This window comes from Thamnophis elegans, chromosome Z (assembly GCF_009769535.1).
Source record: "Thamnophis elegans isolate rThaEle1 chromosome Z, rThaEle1.pri, whole genome shotgun sequence".
Classification (NCBI taxonomy): Eukaryota; Metazoa; Chordata; class Lepidosauria; order Squamata; family Colubridae; genus Thamnophis; species Thamnophis elegans.
The window spans coordinates 86,255,134-86,277,061 of record NC_045558.1 but is presented as its reverse complement, the minus strand read 5'-3'; the positions used below and the strand labels follow the sequence as shown (position 1 = coordinate 86,277,061).

The window sequence follows — 21,928 nt, the reverse complement described above, 5'->3', positions numbered from 1 at the left end:
AAACAGGAAATTCAGCTGGTGGTATGGTATATGGTTATGAAACATATTCAGCATGAATATTGGAGACTCAGCCTTTCAATCTGGACAGAGGTAATTATAACTATTTTATATTTTAAATGCCTGCACACCCATGTAGTTTATAGCTTCCTTGTCCCTCAAGAAGAAATTATCTGAAATTTCTACATGAAAAGGTCTATAAATCCTGAGAATGAACAATTGACATCCTAACATCATCCTTCAGTGTCACATGTCCTTCAGATGCATGAGACAACAACGCTCATCACCATCAATCAATTAGCGGATATGTTCAAGCTTTGATAATTGAGGAGTCTTACCTGCAATAGGTATGACCACAGTTTGTTGACGCTGGCTCTTTCATCACCTCCAGACTGAAAGAAAGATATAAAACATCAAAGCTATGCATGTCAAACAAAGTATCTTCAACATATTGTAATTCTAAGAATGCTAGTAAAGTAGCCATTCTAGCATATTATAGTAATTACACATACTCTAATCTTGCAGTATAATAGATTTATTCTGACATAAGCCTTTGTAAACTAAAACTAATTTTTAAGATATGAAAATTGTGCTTCAGTGGTCTATAAACCCGGCATACCACCTTGTAGAGAAGAGGTTTTTATATTGTGGTGCTTTTGTTAGCTAACCATCTAATCAAATTAGCTATGCAGAGAGGAAAGGCAAAAGAAACAATAGGGTGGTATGAAGCATAATGCCTGATACAATATGAAGTACTTGCTACCATGACAACAAATAATTAGCAAGAATATCAGTGTTAAAAAAAACCAGCTGTTTGGGCAAAATTGGAGTGACTTCTCCATATTCATACATCACTTAGTTGAAATTTCTCATTTAGGTAAGTTTTTGACAAAAACAATTATAGAGTTCCAAAATATCTCTAAATAGAATAAACAAGCTTTAAAATAGCATGAATAGCTCTATGTAAATAAACACAAAATAATGTTTATTAGATTATACATGTATGTGATTGTGAACTGACACTGATTAAGCAAGTACGGAATCTTGGAATTGTGATAAATATCTCAATAAAAATTCAACCTGATGTGTTGAAAACAGCTGAAAAAAGAAGGAAAATTCCGTGCTACGAATAATTGGAAAAGGAATAAAAAATAAACCTGCCAATGTAGCAATCCTGCATGAATATATGACGGATCTCTTATTTGAATATGATCAGAGGTGGGCTTCAGCTGATTTGGACCGGTTTACGTAAACCAGTTGTTAAGATTTTGTGCAGTTTGGAGAACTGGCTAATCACACCACTGGCTGTTGCATCAGTGATTAGAGTCACCCCTGTGCCCAGCAACTCTTTGGCTCCTTCACTAACTCAGACCACACGGCCCAGCTGATCTCCACGCCTCGCCCACTTGCCTGCCTTTGCCGTAGCCTACCATGTGGCCCAACTGATCTCCACACCCTGCCTGCTCTGCTCACCGTGGCTGTCCACAAAGGTAAGGCGGTCGGGTAAAGGGCTACCTCGGGGTGGATTTGGCGAGGCCCAGTCACTTTTTGGGCCTGGCTCTCACCATCCTTCTACCTGCATGCCACCCACTCGCCCTTCGCCTCCAGGACACACCAGTCCCTGGCTAAGGCCTTTCCCAGGACCTCCACCAGCATGCTGCCTGCTCATCCTTCTAGGTCCTGCCTTTCTAAAGGAACATCTCCCCCACACTCCCCTGCTTGTTCCCACAGGTTTCTACCGGGGTCTCACTCTTTCCCGCATCGGCTTGCTTACCTCTGCCCTGTTTAACCTCCTTCAGAGGCCCCTTACTCACTCTCTCCACTTCTTCCCCCAAGACTGCTTTCTTCATTCCACAACCTTACCTTCCTCCCAGGGTTGGTGGCAGAGGTAGACTCCTACTTGTATTCTCCTCAGCTACTGGGTCTTGCCTGCTTGGGGAGGGTGGGGGTCGGGGACTAGGGAGCACGAGGCTACACCGCCCGCATTGCCCCTCTCCCAGCCGCTTCTCCCTTGCCTACTGGCATGCTTCAGTGTAGCATGGGCTGCTATTGTGAGAATGGTGAGAGCGCCATGGGTTGGAAGGTAAGTTTGACAGCAGGGAAGGAAGATCAGCTCAAGATTTGCTGCGCTTATCCAAAGGGCACCTGGGTGGAGGGGACACACACAGCAAGGTGAGACTGCCTTTCAGGCCCAGCTTCTGTGGGGTCTTCCAGGTGGAAGGCCTGAGAGAAAAAGAGTAGCCTGCTCACCCATCCACTGGCTGGGCTGTCCTGGAAGCCAATATACAGTTATAATTTCTCATAGCATTTTGAATTCTGTCTCAATTGGAATATCAGTAACTTTAGAGAAGAGTAGAAATTTTATTTCTCTAATTATGTTGAATTAATGAAAACTTAAAAGTGGCTGGTAGTAAATCAATAACAATGTGTGTCAGCCTCTGTTTTGCTGTTTGCTTTTCGGCTGCCATTGAAACGGGGAGGGAGGGCATAGTATTTGAGTGAGGGGAAATGATCTGTACAGGAGGACTGTTAATTGGGAGTTGTTCTCACCATTTGTTTGCACATGTGGAAGGAGGGGAGTTTCCCGCCAAGGCCAACTGTCCAGCATTCCAACCTGATGATGATGTTTGAAGATGTTTCCCACCTGACAGTTGTGGTGATATATGATTGGACTATGGACTGGGGTACCAAGGGGAGGGGAATGAGTCATGTATTGATATCTATTGCTTTCGCACTCTTTTGCTCAGATCCAGCTTTGCTTTGCTTCTCATTGTTTATAATCAGTAAAAGTACACTTAATTCTGAAACATGGAGTTGAGTGGTTTCTTTCTTGGTTATTAAGTGAAGGAGCCATGACATTAAGCTGGATCTCACTTCGCACCCATCCCGGAGCAAAACCTTCCGAGGGGGGTGCACCCAACGCTGAAAAATGTCCCTCCATGGCAGTGATCAAGAGGAAGACATGGGGAAGAAGGCGGGACTTAGCAGTGAGAAGACGGATTTTCAGGCTATTCCTGAAATTCCCCTATTCCGAAGCACTTGGATGGTTCCTTTTTGGACCCAAGCTGTCCCGGAGAGACAGTGAAAGGTGGGATGAGATTCAGTGGCCCCAGAGACGTTCACAAAGTCTCTGGGGGGCTTGGAATTTAACCTCCTTTGCCAGTGACTTCCGGATTAGCCATAAGGCTAACTGAAACTGCAGATAGCTCCAAAGAATGGCGTGTTTCCAGCTGGTAAGGTGATTTTATTACTCAGAGAAAGACAGTCCGCCTAAAAATTCAAGCTAGTTTAAATTAAAGAACAGAAGAATCTAACGGCGATTTCGATCTCTTTATTGGTTGATGGACAGTGGTTACCCTATTTTTTAAATGTCTTAAATGCTATTTACATGGACAAAGGATAGATTACTCCAACATCTCCTCTGATCCTCTGCAAGTGGGGCTGTAAACCAATTCACTATAATTTGGCTCCTTACAACTTGACACTTTTATTGCTTGGCTGGATTGGTCTAAGATCAGATAAGATTGTACAGTTCCCAGCTTGTTTTTACTTGCAAATACCTCAGAGTTCCTAAAGAAAAAATACTAACTGCGTACAAATATTGCGTCTATTCAAGCCTCTATTCAAATGATTTCTTCGGCACTACAAAGATTATCTGCCACACATGATAGAATTGAGAGGAAACTGGATTATCTGCTGTTCCTAGCAACAAAATATGAGAGAAAAAATGAGAACGTTGAACATTTGAATGTTCTTCAAACACAAACTAACGATGTCAAAGATAAAAATTTTCAATTTGCTGATATTCGGGGCAACTGGTTTACCTCTGAGGGAGAAAAAGATGGAATGTCTGAAGGGGGAGCAGCCACACAGAAGATTTACTTCGAAAGACAGGGCGCAGGAGGAGTGAGAAGCATTAAAGAATTTATACTTTATGAAATACCATCTGCAAAACTTTTGATACCACCACTGAGAATTAAAGACAAGCTGATAAAGGAAATAAACGGAGGACGGCAGCATTATATGAGAGGCACCATAAGCAAAAAGGTGCAAAGATTTTTTTGTATGGACTTGCTCATAAAGATGTTTGGAGAATTCGACCCATGAATGGCAACAGGATTAAGGAGGTTCTGTTACTGGAGAGACACAGGCTGATAGATGGAAGAGTACAATTTAAAACTAGCTAAACCTAGTTAAATTCATTTGTAATAGATATAGTTGAATAATAATTGATAATGATAGTAATGTATATAATGTTGAGTTGCTATGATAAATAATAATTGGATATGAGAAGGGAAGGTTAGAAATATCCTTGGACTATATATAAAGGTTATTAATCACAATAATTATTACTATAAAAAAATAAAATAAAACTATATACAGTTAAATCTTAACTAATATGGGGAAAATGCTATGATATACGATATAATTAAATAAAGAAAGGAGAATGATAATAAATTATATACATGGAGGATGGAATTTTTGGTATTAAATATTATGGATGTTTAGCTAAAACAGGATATGAGGATTTGATGTTAATGGAGGATTTTATAAACAAGTAAATGAACTGCTAGCATGTGGTTATGGATTAAATCTTTGGTATAGTTAAGGATGAAGGATGTTTAAACAACTGTAGTCAACTAAAAGTGGAGGTATGATGATGTTAATATGGCAAACATTTGAGTTAAGATATTTGAATTAATATGAATTAATGGAAGAGATGCACAAAAACTTGTTGTAACCAACTGATATACTTTTTTATAACATATACTTGTGTGTGTGTTTTTTTTTTCTCTGTCTTGTTTTTTGTTCTTTTTTGTTTTGATTTTTTTCCCCACTGTTGTGGGCATGTGTTGTTTATGTAACAAAAACAATTATTATTTTTTAAAAAGAGGAAGACATGGGAGTGGCTGCAGTTCCTTCGGTGACGGAAATGTTGGCCGACCTGCAAGTAGAGGAACAATCTGTTCGACCCAGGTGGACTTGGGGAGTGGGACAAAAAGAGGAATCTGAAGAACCGTTAACTGGGATTACAGTGAGGAGACCAAGAAAACCAGCAGCTGACTGGCGAGGCCCTGAAGAGGAAAATCTCATGATGTCCCAAGCCATGAAACTTCTCCAAGGAGCGTGAGAAAAGCGCTGGACTCGAGAGAGTGGTATGGACAGAGGACTTGAGGAGGAAACAGAGAGAAGGTATACTTTGCCTAGTTTGAGAGAGGCTGGGGGGGCCGAAGGGGGAATTGCACAAGATGTCCCAGCGCCGACCCCAATCCCTGCGGCTAGAGACATTCCAAGAGCAGGGGGGCCCCTCACAGATGCTGAATGGCTAAAGTCTCTCCTTTAAGTGTGAAATACAGGGGAGACCCTAAAGAACTCGGGTTATTTCTAATTCAGATGTGGAATTATATGCAGATGTATGGCCAAGATCTGGGGTCTGATGAAGCTAAAATGAGAATTGTGTTAATGGCTTTGGAGAAAAAAGCAGAAGACTGGATGGTAGGGCTACATAATGACTCCCCTCTTTTAAGAGACTTTAACAGATTTATGGCAGCTTTGAGAAAGCGTTTTGATGACCTTGATGACCTTTTGATGATCACTGAGCGCAGAGCAAGAATTAAATTTACAACTCTTAGACAGGGGAAAAGATCAGTGGCTGAGTTCTGACACACCCCCCCCGAAAATTGCAGCCCTGGTATGAGGCAGCCGCTGACGTGGAAATTGACCTAGCCAGACTATTACAAAGGAGAAGAGGAGAGTGAGGAATCCCCTCCCCCTGTCAAAACCGCCCTCCCAAGAATGCTGAAAGGGGGGGAAGGGTGGATTTACAGGCAAAGCCAAGCCTCCCGTGTGCTTCCGCTGTGGGAAGGAGGGGCATCGGGCCATAAACTGCCGAGTCAAGATCAGCCAAAGTGCCCCACCCCCTCGGAAAGAGAAAAAGCTAGAGAAACCTTCCAGCAGAAGGAAGGAACCAGCCTTAACAGGGGAGGAACCTTCTCGGCGTTTCAACCCGAAGGAGAAAACAAAACCGTGGCACGACAAAACCGCGCTACGCAAAATAGCGGAGATTAAATCGCGTCGCTAAAGTCGCGACATCATCACCGCACGTCATCACCGCGGGGACAACAGCGCAGTGACAGAAGGGCGTTCTTTGCCTCCAAAGGTAGCCCTCCTCCTCCAGCTGACAGCGGGCACGGGGCAAAGCGGGCTGCCCAGCAGCAGCAGCCTGCGGGAAGGGTCCAGCACAGCCACGGGGGGCAGAAGGAAGCCCGCGGGGGGCCCAAGCAGGGCCGCCGACGCTGGCGGAGGACGCAGCAGCGGCGGCGGCTGAGGCTCTCCCGGGGCCGGCGAAGCGGGCTTGCCCGGCAGAGGCAGGCCGCCCTCTTCTTCCTCAACAACATCTCCTTGGATGGGCGGCCGCCGCCACCGGGCAAGCCCGCTTCGCCGGCCCCGGGAGAGCCTCAGCCGCCGCCGCCACCCGCCCTGCCTCTTCCTCCGGGGGAGGCGCCGGCGGCGGAGGCCGCCCGTCCAAGGAGATGTTGTTGAGGAAGAGGGCAGCCTGCCTCCGCCGGGCAAGCCCGCTTCGCTGGCCCGGGAGAGCCTCAGCCGCCGCCGCGTCCTCCTCCGCTTCCTGCTGCCCCCTGCGGCTGAGCTGGACCCTTCCCGTGGGCTGCTGCTGCTGGGCAGCCCGCTTTGCCCCGTGCCCGCTGCCGCTGTCAGCTGGAGGAGGAGGGCTACCTTTGGAGGCAAAGAACGAAGCATGTAGAACGCCCTTCTGTCACCGCGCTGTTGGTGCGGCGGTAGGGTCGTTTTTTTCTTAGTGCTTCGGACGCCGCAGATTTGCCTCCGCACTTATGTCGGCGCGGATAAGGGCATCGCGGTTTTGTGGTGGAACCAAACAAAACACCCAGCTCATCCAATGACAGTGACTCTGATGAGGCGGAATGCTGGGTAAGTTCCCATTTGGGGCCCATGACCGTCCCAGTTGAGCTTAGAGTGCCCTCTTCTGGCACGCAAGAGAAAATTCTAGCTCTTTTGGATTCCGGTTGTTCACGATGCATTATGAGCCCAGAAATAGTAGAAAAATTGGGATTAAGAATAAAAACTTTGAAAATCCTAATTGCATTTTGCCAATTAGATGGCTCTACTGAAGGAGGAAGCCCTGCTCATTTTGTTACTAAACCTATTGAGATGTGGATGGGAACCCACCAAGAAATGATAAGTTTTATTGTAGCTCCAGGGATGAACCGACCCCTTATATTGGGATTACCCTGGCTACGTAAATGGAATCCCTGCATAAATTGGACGAAAGGTTGGTTATGCATTCGGTCTACTACACCCCCTGAAGGGGAGGAGGGGGGTCCAGAACCTAATGAGACAGGCCCCAAACTAGCAGCCAGAGGGCAGAAAAAAATTGAAAGGGAGGAGAAAATCCCAAGAGAATACTGGGGCCTGAAAGATGTTTTCAATGAGAAATCTTCTGATAAGTTGCCCTCTCACAGGCCCATGGATTGCAGCATTGATATTCTACCTGGAGTAAAACTCCCTAAGCCCCAAATTTATTCAATGACCCCTAGGGAAATGGACGAATTAAGAAAATTCATTGACAAAAATTTGCAAAGGGGATTCATTGTATGTGGTATGTATGTGATGGATGGTTGATGTTTGTACCCACTTTTATTAATTTTATTGTCATTGTATCCTGTAATTTTTTTAATTGACTTATGTGGGGACTGTATGAGTGAGTGACTGTGTATGCATGAGAGGACTGGGAGAACAGCCGGGTGCCTCCTCCACTGAGTGCTATTGCAGAAGTGGTAGGGGGCTCAGGCCTACCTCCCGTCCTAGATTGATTGAGATAAATGGCCTGCCGGAGACAGTGGAGGCTATGGGAGGGGAAATGGGGTCTACGGGTGCGGGAGTGGGCGGGAACATTACGGTCATGATGGGAAGGGGCAGGTACGATGGGAACTTCAGGGCTAGCCATTACCGGGGAAGGAGGGTCTGCTACGTCACAGCGATCCCTCCTTCTGGCCCTGTTAGTTCCACTCCAGGACCAGATGGCGAGAGTGGTCAGGGCCCTAGTCTCAGGCTGTTGTTGCTAAATGCCAGGTCTGTGGTTCACAAGGCTCCCCTCGTCCGGGACCTAATATTAGACAAGGGGGGCAGACCTGGCATGTATTACTGAAACCTGGCTGGGCCCAGAGGGAGGAGTCCCCCTCACTGAAATGTGCCCAGAAGGGTTTCAGGTGCTTCATCAGCTGCGACCCCAGATAAGGGGTGGGGGAGTGGCTGTCATCATCCGAGGGTCATTAGTTCCTCGTAGGATCCCTGCTCCAGAGCTTGTTGGGTGTGAGTCCTTGTTGGTGAAGTTGGATCTTGAGGGTCAAGTGGGCTTGTTGTTAACGTACCTTCCTCCCAACAACGTTGCAACAGCCGTCCCCTCGCTCCTCGAGTCAGTAGCTGAGCTGGCGGTAGAGTTCCCCAGGCTTATGGTGCTGGGGGATTTCAACCTGCCTTCGCTCAGTGAACACTCTGATGGGGCGCAGGAGTTCATGGCTTCCATGACAGCCATGGACTTGACCCAAGTAATCCGGGGTCCGACTCACTCAGTGGGTCACACACTTGACCTCGTATTCCTCTCGGAGCAGTGGAGATGTGATCTAGATTTGAGGGCTATTAAGATCTTGCCCTTGTCATGGTCTGATCACTTCCTACTGAGGCTTGACTTCCGGAAACCAATTCCCCACTGTAGGAAGGAGGAACCGATTAGGTGGTTCCGCCCCAGGCGCCTGATGGACCCTATGGGATTTCAGACAGCGCTTGGAGAAATACCTGACACTCTCGTCCACAGTCCGGTAGAGTCCTTAGTTGCTGCTTGGAATACAGCGGCGGCAGGGGCTCTAAACCGGATTGTGCCTTTGCGGCCTCTCCGAGGTAGCGGATCCTGGAGGGCTCCTTGGTTCACTGAGGAACTCCGGGAGATGAAGCGCCAAAAGAGACGCCTAGAGCGCTGCTGGAGGGCCATTAACTCTGAATCAGACCGAGCACTGATGAGAGCCTATATCAGGACCTATCTCGTGGCAATACGGGCGGCGAAATGTGCGCATTTTGCTGCTCTTATTGCATCCGCTGAATCACGCCCAGCCGCCTTGTTTAGAATAACCCGCTCCCTCCTGAAAGGGAGGGATGCCGTCGACCCTTTACAGGGTAGAGCTGAGGAATGTGTTCAGTTTCTAACGGATAAAGTGGCTCGGAATTGGACAGTACTCCAATTGCACAGTACCAGCTGAGGTACCAGGGGAAGATCTTGAGCGGATTTTATGGAGCAAGTTTCAACTTGTCACTCCTGAAGAAGTGGACAAGGCCATGGGAGCGGTGAGTGCCTCCACCTGTATACTGGACCCGTGCCCCTCCTGGCTGGTCTCGACCATCAGGGAGGTGACACATGGCTGGATCCAGACAATAGTTAACACCTCTCTCCGGGAGGGATCCTTCCCGCTCCTCCTAATGGATGCGGTGGTGAGACCCCTCCTGAGAAACCTTCTCTGGATCCAGCCATTTTGAGTAACTATCATCCAGTCTCCAACCTCCCCTTTGTAGGGAAGGTTGTTGAGAAAGTGGTGGCCTTTCAACTCCGGCGGTCCTTGGATGAAACCGATTATCTGGATTCCTTTCAGTCCGGTTTCAGGCCTGGTTACAGCATGGAAACTGCTTTGGTCGCACTGATCGATGATCTCTGGCAAGCCAGGGATAGGGGTCACTCCTCTATCCTAGTGCTCCTTGACCTCTCAGCGGCCTTCGATACCATCGACCATGGTATCCTTCTGCAACAGTTGCGGGAATGGGAGGCACCATTCTTCGGTGGTTCTCCTCCTACCTCTCGGACAGGTCGCAGTCGGTGTGGGTCGGAGGGGAGAGATCGACCCCTAGGCCCCTCAATTATGGGGTGCCGCAGGGTTCGGTCCTGTCCCCCCTCCTATCTAACATCTACATGAAGCCGCTGGGTGAGATCATACGCCGGCACAGGATTAAATACCATCAATATGTGGACGATACACAATTGTATCTGTCCGCCCCGTGCCAACTAAGTGAAGCGGTAGAAGTGATGTGCCAGTGCCTGGAGGCTGTCAGGGTCTGGATGGGAGCGAACAAGCTTGCACTCAATCCTGACAAGACTGAGTGGCTATTGATGCTCTCCCCCAAGGATGGTCCAGCTATTCCTTCTCTTAGCCTGGGGGGGTGAAATTATACGCCCCTCAGGGAGGGCTCGCAATTTGGGAGTCCTCCTGGATCCACAGCTGACTTTAGAACATCACTTGTCGGCTGTGACCAGGGGGGGGGCTTTGTCCAGGTTCGCCTGGTGCACCAATTGCAACCCTATCTGGACCGGGAGGCCCTTCGGATAGTCACTCATGCCCTCGTCACCTCAAGACTGGATTACTGTAACACGCTCTACATGGGGCTGCCCTTGAAGAGTGTTCGAAGACTCCAGTTAGTCCAGAATGCAGCTGCGCGAGCGATTGTGGGTGCACCGAGGTACACCCACGTTACACCTATCCTCCGCGAGCTGCACTGGCTTCCCATTGGTCTCTGGACACGCTTCAAAGTGCTAGTCACTACTTTTAAAGCCCTACATGGCATCGGACCTGGGTACCTGAGAGACCGCCTCCTGCCAATTACCTCCTACAGACCTATTAGATCGCACAGACTAGGCCTCCTCCGGATTCCACCGGCCGGTCAATGTCAGCTGGCAACCCCCGGGGGAGGGCCTTCTCTGTAGCTGCTCCAGCCCTCTGGAACAATCTCCCCATTGAGATCCAGACCCTTACTACCCTTCCGGCCTTCCGTAAAGCGACCAAGACCTGGCTGTTCCGGCAGCCCTGGGGCTGTTGAATTATCCAACCCCATTCTAAGTTATGAATGTTGTTGCAATTTTAAACTGTTGTTTTATTTTTTATATCCCCCTCCCTTTTTATTGTAAGCCGCCCTGAGTCTTCCGAGAGTGGGCGGCATACAAAACTAATAAATAATAATAATAATAATAACAACAACAACAACAACAACAACTCCGCCGTTGCCGGTCCCAAGCCCGGATGAGAAAGGAGGACGGTTGGGGTCAGGTTGGCATCTGGTCCCGTAAAAAAAACCCCGCCAACCCATACAATATGGTGAAAAAAACAAATAAGAATTCCATACCGCATCGGTCGTCACGCGGGTTAACAAGGGCCGCGGCGGATGTTGGGGTCCCTGGACATCCGTCGACAAGTGGGCCAGCCAACAAAACGACAAAAATATAGTGCAGTTGAAAACCGTGCCATAATGGCCTGTTACTACAACTCAGAGCCAGAAAAAAGAGGATATTTAAAGCGAATGTATGAATTATGGAAACAACAATATTCAGATTCAAATGTTAGTGAACAACGACTAGCAGATCAAAGGCAATTTATTATACGGAATAAAGTGTTTAGTGAAGTTGAACATGAGGAAATTCAGGCAAATTGCAAAACCCAAAAAACAATATCACAAGCGGAAATAACTGATATTCAAGACACAACTAAAGACATTATAGTAGAACTCCCAGAAGAAGCTCTCGGGGAGGAAATAACATCACCACCACTAGAACCAGTTACCATTGAACCAACTGATGAACTAACTCAAAAACAAAAAGAATTGAAGGATAAGATCATGGAGCGTTTTCTGCTTAATGAGGAAAGGCAACGTTTACCATCACTAAAAACTGTGCCTAAGAACATTTTGGCCCCTATCATGAAAATGGTTAATGCAGTGTTTTCAACAATTGAACCGGAATCCATCTTGGAAACAAACCAGTTAATGTACAGCGCAGCTGTAATAGTCACTAATGAACTAGGCATTAAAATTAAAGTACCTAGTCACACAACAGAAAAAGCATCAAAGCCAAAGTGGAAAATCCGTTTAGAACAAAAAATCAAAAAATTAAGAGCAGATGCTAGTAACTTAAAGAACATGCATGAGCAACAGCTTAAAAACAACAAAATCATAGATCAGCTAATCAGAAGATATAGATTGGATACAAGAAACATCAATGAAGCTGTAGAGATTGTAAAACAGCAGATAACAGCAACAGCTAGAAAAATTGAAAGATATGAGGCACGAATCATCCAATATAAACAAAATCAGCAATTTCGATCAGACCAACGGCGTTTTTATCAAAGTCTTAATGTGAATGGTGACACCAAAAGTGAAAAACCAGAAAAACAGGAATCTGCATGGCCAATTTCTGGAAAAAATAAAAGATAAAGTGGACAGTGAACAAACTTGGTTATGGTTAACAACAGGTACATTAAAGAAAGAAACAGAGTCACTAATCCTGGCTGCGCAAGAACAAGCTATCCGCACAAATGCCATTAAGGCCAAAATCGAAAAATCTTCTGATAATGCCAAATGCAGACTTTGCAAATAAGCTGATGAAACTGTTGGTCACATACTCAGCTGCTGTAAAAAAATCGCACAGACTGATTATAAATTGCGGCACAATTCAGTAGCACAAATGATCCATTGGAATTTATGCAAAAATTATAATATTAAAACAGCAACAAACTGGTGGGACCATCAGCTTGAAAAAGTCACCGAAAATCAGATGGTCAAGATCTTGTGGGATTTTCGCATACAAACAGACAAAATACTGGCGCATAATACACCAGACATCACACTGGTTGAGAAAAATAAGGTCACAATCATAGACATCGCAATACCAGGTGATAGCAGGGTCGCTGAGAAGGAACATGAAAAAATCGCAAAATACCAGGACTTAAAAATTGAAATTCAACGACTATGGCACAAACCAGCAGTGGTAATTCCAGTGGTAATTAGCACACTGGGTGCTATTCCAAAAGCACTGGAATTACATTTAAAACAGTTAAAAATTGACAAAATCACCATCAGTCAAATGCAAAAAGCCGCACTGCTTGGATCTGCACGCATATTACGAAAATACGTTACAACGTCGTAGGCCCCTAGATGGGGCCCGACTAGTAACCAATGCCAAATCTGGCGAAACAACTGGCTGCTGTGATACAATTGTATAATAATAATAATAATAATAACAACAACAACAACAACCACCTGCTAGGCCCAAGTGGCTGCTCCAGAGAAGTCTTGTTCAGAGAAAAGAAAGATGGCTCCTTTCGTCTCTGTGTGAATTTTAAAAACCTTAACAGAATTTGTGCCCAAAATGTCTACCCTTTACCACTGATGAAGGTCATGCTTGCCCAATTGGGGAAGGGGAACATTTTCACAAAGTTAATTCTGCTAGAGGCCTACTATCAAGTCAGAATTAAGGAAGGGGATGAGTGGAAAACTATGTTTAATTGCCCTCTTGGCTGTTTCCAATTTTGAGTTATGCCGTTTGGACTGCAGAGGGCGCTAGCTGTTTTCATGCAATTAATTAATGAGGTTTTACATGACCACCTTTACAAAGGCGTGATGGTCTATTTGGATGATATCCTTATTTACACGGAAACACGTGAAGAACACGTGAAACTGGTTCACGTTGTGCTCAAGAAACTTCGCGCAGAACTGTATGCTAAATTGTCCAAATGCGAATTTCATCAGGAAAAGGTGGACTACCTGGGGTATCGCATCTCCCACAAGAGGACAGAAATGGACCCAGCAAAAATAAAAGCGGTCACCGAATGGGCAGCCACCCGCACACATAATCAGTTACAAAGCTTCTTAGGTTTTGCCAATTTCTATCGTCAATTTATTCCTTCTTTTGCCAAGATTGCCCTGCCAATTACAAACCTCCTGAAATCAAAGGGGGAGGGCAAACCCAGACCGAGTAAACCCTTGAATTGGACTATGGAATGTCAGGCTGCCTTCAAGAAATTAAAACGTCTGTTTGCAGCTGAACCAGTCCTCAAACACCCGGACATGGGTGCATCTTTTGTGGTTCAAGCGGATGCTAGTGATATTGCAGTGGAGGCGAATACACAAGGGAAGTTACAAACCTGCGCTTATACCTCTCGTAAGCTTACAGAAAGAGAGGCGATGGGCTATTTGGGAAAAAGAAGCTTTTGCTGTCCAGTAGGCTTTAATGACCTGGCGTCATTTTTTGGAAGGGACAAAACACCCTTTTGAGGTATGGACTGATCACAAAAACTTGGAAGCGTTGAAAAACCCCCAGGAAACTATCTCCTAAACAAATGCGATGGGCACAACAATAGATTTAATTTCACTTTGAAATATATCCCAGGAGGAATGAACTTTATGGCTGATGCTTTGTCCAGACTTCCTCAATATAACAGTTCAAAGCTGAGTGTTGTCCAACCTGTCATGCCAAGGAGAAGCCTGGCCATTCCTGTTGTCACCAGAAGCCAGGCCAATTCCAATTTGAAAGTCATACATGACCTTGTTACAAAGCTCAAAGGAGCTCTTGCAGATGATGACTGGTTCTGCCAACATACGGATGAATTCACCATGAAGGATGGCCTAGCTTGGATTGGGGCTAAATTGTACATTCCCGCAACCATTAGAGCCATGGTCCTTCAGCGTGCTCATGACTCTCACATAGCCGGTCACTTTGGTTTTCTGAAAATCCTACATCTTGTCAAGAGGCAATTTTGGTGGCCCTCATTGAAAAAAGACATTGAATCTTATGTGGCTAGTTGCCCCACTTGTGCTGCAGCAAAGCGTCCACCAGGGAAGCCTCAAGGGTTGCTCCAGGTGGTAGCCCGCCCTGAGGCACCGTGGAAGGAGATCTCCATGGACTTCATTGTTAAATTGCTAGAAAGTCAAGGAAATACAGTCATTTGGGTTGTTACTGACTTGTTCTCCAAACAAGTTCATTTTGTTCCTTGTTCCAAGATCCCGTCCGCTAAATCCCTGGCTAAATTGTTTATTGCGCATATTTATCGTCTGCATGGGGTGCCAGACCGTATCATCTCAGATAGAGGAGTCCAATTCACCTCCTTGTTTTGGAAGAAGTTTCTGAAGTTAATTGGCTCTGCCCAGGGCTTAAGTTCCACCCACCATCCTCAAACTAACAGTGCCTGTGAGAGGACTAATTCTGTACTGGAACAATATCTCCGTTGTTTCATCAATTACCAGCAAGATAATTGGGTGGAGTTGTTGCCTCATGCTGAGGTAGCATATAACAACTCGGTTCACAGCAGCACGGGATTTACGCCCTTCAGGGTGGTGTACGGACATTTTGTGCCTATCCCCGAGATTCCTCGCGAAAAACCGCAGTTAGTATCCCTTTTCTAGTGGAGTGATCGCCTCCGGGAGATGTGGCTTTTGGCTTACCGGGCACTGGATGCTACGCATCAGGCACACAAGAAACAGGCAGGTAAGAAGAGGGCAAAGCCAAAGAAATATAAAGTTGGTGATTGTGTATATTTATCCACCAAATTTCTTCAGACCTCTCAAAAGTCTAAGAAATTGGGCCCCAAGTATGTTGGCCCATTCCCGATTATAAAAGTCATCAACCCTGTCTCCGTACGTCTCAAACTGCCTAAATATCTTAACCGTGTCTACCCTGTGTTTCATGTTAACCTCCTAAAGCCGGAACACACTTCTCCGTTGCGGACTCCCTTACTGGCTCCACCTGCCCCACTCCTGGTTGAGGGTGAGCAACATTTTGAAATTAAAGAAATTTTGGACTCTCGAAAACGTAGAAATCGTGTTCAGTATCTTGTGGAATGGAAGCATTTTCCTCCCTCTCATGCTGAATGGGTCAATAAGTCCCATGTATGGGCCCCTCGACTTCTTCGTAAATTCTACTCTGCCTACCCGGACAAGACTTGACCTCCATTGATTTCTTTTTTCTTTCCCTTTTTCTTCTATGTTATGTTGTTCATTTGTTTGTCTGTGTTTTTTCGTTTCTGCAGGCGTGATCGTCCCTTTTCTGGAGGAGGGCCGGATGTCAGCCTCTGTTTTGCTGCTTGCTTTTCGGCTGCCATTAAAACGAGGAGGGAGGGAGGGCGTGGTATTTGGGTGGGGGGAAATGATCTGCACAGGAGGACTGTTAATTGGGAGTTGTTCTCACCATTCGTTTGTGCATGTGGAAGGAGGGGAGTTTCCCGCCAAGGCCAACTGTCCAGCATTCCAACCTGATGATGATGATGTTTCCTACCTGACAGTTGTGGTGATATATGATTGGACTATGGACTGGGGTACCAAGGGGAGGGGAATGAGTCATGTATTGATATCTATTGCTTTCGCGCTCTTTTGCTCAGATCCAGCTTTGCTTCGCTTCTCATCGTTTATAATCAGTAAAAGTACACTTAATTCTGAAACATGGAGTTGAGTGATTTCTTTCTTGGTTATTAAGTGAAGGAGCCGTGACAATGTGATTGTAACATTTCAGCCATTAAATGTCTCCTAAGGACAGAAGCCTAGGTTTTTCATTATTGTCCCTTTAGCAACCAAATGAAAATTTGTTACTTTTTCCCAGTAACTACTGATACTGATTGGTTTTATATATTTTATGAGGTGTTAGCTATATTTATCATAGTTGTTTTAGTAGTGTTCATTTTATAATCATTACATGCATATATATTTATGATTTTAGTTTAAGCTACATTGTGAACATCCAAAACGTCTCAAATAATACAAAAGAATAAAGTTAATGGAAGTAAAAAGAACAATTTAACAAAAGAGACAGAATATTGAACATATTGCATATCAAAATAGCTTTTTCCTCAAAGAAATTCTACAAAAAAAACCTAGCTGAAAAATATGGCTGCAGAGCTCCATCTAAAGGCTGCTACTTTGTAATTACAAAAAATGAAGCTTCAAAGTACCCTTGATGTTACATTGCAAAAATAATTGCATTAAGTTATTCTGTAAAAAGTAAGATATACCACGTATTAATAGAATAATATTTTAATATCATGTGTGATTGCTTAACTTGGAACAATTCACACCAAGGTTTTATATCAACAGGAAATATTAAACATTTGTATTATACAGGTAGTCCTTGTTTAGAGATCACAATTATGTAGTCAGTAATTGGAAATTCAGTGACCCTGATAAAATTTATGATTTTGCTTCAGCTTTCTTCCATCCACCCATTACCCACTGCTCTGGTAATTAGCAAGTAGGAAATTAACATTTGTCTTTACAATTAGTAGAGAAGAAGGCATTACAAAGGAGTAAGCAGGAATACAATCAAAAAGAATATGCTATTATCAGCTGTTTGTCTAATGCGCCCATCGTTCCTAACTTCTTATCACTTTGGTGGCAAACAACTGCTGAAATTTTAAAAGCTATTAAACTCATGTCACTTACAAGAAGCAGCTGCAAACAGTCTAATTAGGTCATAGAACTGGCTTATTAACTTGTAGTTACCATCTTTTGGGGAAGCATTGAACTGGGGAGAAAAGCAGTTCAGGAAGTAGGCCAAGCATAGGACAATGTGAACAAATGACTGTGAAAGAGATGTTGCAAGTCTTAAATCTAAGTGTTGTTCCAAAGTTATTTTTTCACTACTGTCATAACTTTGAACAGTCACTACCCAAGACCAGTCACTAAGTAAGATCTACCTGTATTGTTAAAAATTATGTGAAATAGTTTAGAAATTTCCATTATTTATATGATGCAGATTATCCAAATGGTTATTATTCATATTATATATATAGCTACCAGAATAACTATTTTGTATGCAAAATCACTTATCCCCCCCCCCTGAAAAATGAAATTCTATGTAGTACTCCAAGAAACTTTAGTGATGGCAGGAAATATAACTAATTGTACTGTTTCTCTTTGATTATGGTGCCAAGTCTCAGAAATCAATAATTTTTTTAAAAAAATCAGGTCTTAGTCACATTTTCCTCCCAGCAGTAAAGATCTGAAATAACTCTTTCTCACATTCCCATCTTATATATGTTGTGAAGATGTATTCTTTTCTAAAGTCCTGAAACTTTCTAAACATATAATATAGATAGACAAACACGGGCACTGTGAAAATAAGACTGTATATAATTTATATTTCTGGAACAGCCTTCCTTGTGTTGTTTATCTGATATCCAGATGTATCAGATCAGAGTTTGTTAGATATTATACATTTTTAATAAAATCTTGATATTCAAACTGTTTTTTTTTTCATACCAGATTGGACACTCCAAATTTTTCTGCAAAGCTAGCAGCAGTCCATGAACGTCACCAATACTTGGAACAGGCAAATCCATAGCTAATTATATACCTTGAAAACAGAAAAAAATAATTTTGTGTAGTATTTTGAAATATAGTACAGGTACTTCTCCTTTAGCAACTGCAGTTAAGACTGGCATCTCTAATATTAAGTGAATATTAGGTGAAACAAATGCTAAATGGAAAATCACATGACCACAACTCTTGTTTTGCCCATGAGCCTCAATTTCAATCCTTTGGCTCCTTTTGCTTACCTCCTAACCAGTCCTGTTATTTGGAACACCCATACTGACACTGGGATAAATAGCAATAAAGGAACTAATATTTGTACTTCCATTCATAATTTTTAAAACTCAGAGGTTTATGCTTGTTTAATCAGAGTTAAAAGAAAAAAACTGTTATACTTGGTTTCTATTACTGGAAGCTTGCTGACAAAGATTGACTGGCTTACTTTACTTTACATAACAGAACTAACAGAACTATGGGTAGAAGAAAGATTACAGGTAGTCATTGATTAACAACCAGAACCAAGCCCCAAATCTGTTTTTCAGCAAAAGAATTGTTAAACTATTTATGATTTGTTAAGTTATTTTTCCCTCCTAGGATAAAAGAGGAAGATATTTCTTGTCATTTTTTTTGTATTTTTGTAACCTCTGAGTTAAGCAATTAAAACTGCATAATATTATGGAACATTATTTTGAATGTTTCAGATTCTTCCATGTTTGCAGATTAAATAAAATGCTTTATATCTAGAAAAATCAGGAAACAGTGAAAGACTAGAAAAACAGGTTTGAATTTGTATAAACCACACAAGATCTATGGAGGTGTCTATCAATTTCCAAATAGCTAGCAAGACCAAAGAAACACGAACTGCCCAGAATCCAATAAGTATGTATAGTGCTATATTTGTGGGTAAGCTTTTGAATCACTGTTGAAACCTGGAGATTGTCTGAACTAGTACCTGCAGATTTCTTGCAAAGATGTTGAAGTGGTTTGCCATTGTCTGCTTCTTGGGTTGAGGATGTTACCTGATATCTTAGGCTTCATTATTATTGTTTTAAAAGATAGTATTAACAATTTTAACATGGTCTAGGCCTCTATTCTAACTTTAGAAAAGATATACCTTCTTAGACAAGGCAATTTCTTTTGGTTTGCACAAACTTATCTTTTTAACACTAAACAATAGAGAGATTATTCTTGAATATAAGTTTTAAGTTTTAAGAAAGATACATATCCAATTAGGAAAGAATAATATAAGCCATAAATTTGGCTTATATTCACTTTTTGAATCTATGTTGAATCAATGTTTTCTATTATTCAAATTTCACATGTAATCAATGTTATAATTTAACAATTTACTTTTTACTGTATGACATACGAGTGTACAATTTGTTTTGGGTCAATAAAAAGAAATTGAACTCTTGATTTTTTTTTCTTTGCCTGAATTACTTCTGATTTACATTTTTGGGCAAAGAAGCCCCTTTGCAAAGATAGTGTCTCTCTCAAGTTCAGGGGTCAACTTCTTAGCAGCTCCTTGACAGAGTTGGCATGCCAGAGTTTGAAGGCCACAAGCAAAAGTGAATGGTCTAAGATCATCCAGCAGGCTTTTTATTTTTTTATTTATATGCTTCCTTTATTATGTTATAAATGACTCAAAGTGTCAAATAATTCAGATTGTCAGTGAAATCAGATAGACATAATGTTGGTAAGTATTTTGGCTCCTTCTATTTTTCCAACAAAAACTCTGTGAGGTTAGTTGGGCTGAAAGTGGCTGGTCCAAAGTCACCCAGGCAAATTTTGATAAAGAAATAAACTTTAAGAATATCCTTGATTTATTGCACAAGTATTTTTCAGCATTACTTCTATCTAATTTCACAAACTATCCAAAATAATTTCATGAAATCGTTATAAGTAGGTGTTACTGGCTATTGTTCTTTTTCTATCCACCTCCATTTGTTTCATATTGTAGGTAAAGCCTTTTTTTATGGACAGGAAACAAATGCCCTATTTTAAGTACTAAACTTTAATCAAAGATTTCTCTGTCACACATAGAGCTAATAGTTACTTTACTACATAAACTACTACTACACAACGCCCCTCCCCTTTCCCTGGTTATACAATAAGTATAGTAACAAAAACGGAAGAGTCTTAGCTTAGACTCTGTCGAAAGACAAGTTAGCTGCTGACAAAGACAATTTATCTCTCCTTTATTCCAGTCTTTTATCATATGAAGTGGATGCTTGTATCATCCTCCCCGAACTCCTTTAGTGATAATACTAATAAGCGCCTCTTGATTAAAATATCCGAGATTTAAAAAATAAATGCGCATCTAAACTCCAGACATAATCTGCCGTCACTGCCGAGTCACACTGCTACATAGGTATTGCTCACCTAAACGCTGGTTTCCTTCGCTTAAGTTTTGTACGACCTCCTGTCTTTGCCGTCCATAAGAAGCGACTTCTATTCCCTTCGCCTTCTACTCTGCGGGTTTTTTTTTTTCGCGCCTTCCTCCCGTTGATATACGGGGGGCGGGGCAACCGCCTGCTAACCAATCACCTTGTAGATTTTGGATCCCATGACTGCAACATAACCAGCCCCATCAATTGGCAACGCCAGAAAAGCCGGGAAAAGAATGGCGTTGCAGTCCTCGATGCTCGAATATGAGGATCCCATCACTAATTTCTGACAACCGAACAATGTGGCGTTATTCAAATGTAATGAAAGCGATGGAGGATCAGTTTGGTATAGTGATTAAGGCAGAGGTCTTCAAACTTGGCAACTTTTAAGACTCGTGAACGTCAATTCCCAGAATTCTCGAGCCAACATAGTATAGCAGGCTGGAGAATTCTGGGAGTTGAAGCCCACAAATCTTAAAGTTGCCAAATTTGGGGCGCCCTGGATTAAGGTAACATATGCTAGAAACCGGAAGACTGAGTTCTAGGCACACTTTAGGCATGGAGCCAGTGACCTTGGCCAGTCACTTTCTCTCAGCCCAGGGAAGAAAGCAATGGCAAACCACCAAACTGGCTCTCGTTATAGCTTTAGGTTTTTAAAAAAAATCTAAACTGGTTTGTCTGTAAATTGCCTTGAGTCTCCCTCGATGGGGCAGCATATAAATTTGATACATAAATGATTCATAATCTCTGAAAGACATAATTTCTTCCCAATAAGAAAAACTTGGATTTTCAGACGCTGTTACCTATAAACTGGGTTAACAAAATCACAAATGAGGTGAAAGCACCCTTCTGGGAAAGCACAGGGAAATCATCATAGCCATTAAAAAGCGAAAGTGGGTATTTTGGACATGTTATGCAACGCCCAGAAAAATAGGCATCTTCACTTACACTCCAGGGAAAAATGGGAGACAAAGGAGGTCCAGGCAGAAGGAAGACATCATAGCTTCAAGACCTAAGGGACTGGTTTGGGCAAAATTCAGCAGCATTTTTTCATGTGGCTGGTGACAAAATAGGATTGCCAGCATGATCGCCAACGTTTCATGGATATGGCAGAAGAAGAGGAGGAGGAGCGTAGGAGGGAAGGAAGAAGAAGAATCCAACATGAATTCCGACGCTTTTTGTATTTGCCGCGATCTTTTTACTGCAGTCAAATGTTCGGTTTTTCATTGGCTGGTTGCAACACAGAAGGCACGTAAAGATGGCTTCTGCCACGCTCTGAACCCGGAAATCCCTTCCCCTGGCAATGAGATGCGTCAATCTCCTTACTTGTTGTTATTGTTGTTCTTTAGAGGATCCGCCTCTCTCCTCGCGGGTAACCAATAGTATAAAAGACCGTGGGCCCC

At 43.4% G+C, this 21,928-nt stretch overlaps 1 protein-coding gene across 1 annotated transcript in view; it reads right to left on the bottom strand.

The window, feature by feature from the left end:
- Window positions 1-20,603, bottom strand: part of BRCA1 (BRCA1 DNA repair associated) — a 94,945-nt gene extending 74,342 nt beyond the window's left edge. Inside the window, exons 1-3 of the mRNA XM_032237898.1 lie at window positions 20,521-20,603; window positions 18,088-18,181; window positions 336-389 (exon numbers count right to left, since the gene is read on the bottom strand). Of these exons, the coding sequence (XP_032093789.1) occupies window positions 336-389; window positions 18,088-18,167 (134 nt within the window). The 5' untranslated portion in view covers window positions 18,168-18,181; window positions 20,521-20,603. The remainder of the gene's footprint in view (window positions 1-335; window positions 390-18,087; window positions 18,182-20,520) is intronic.
- Between the last annotated feature and the right edge of the window lie 1,325 nt (window positions 20,604-21,928).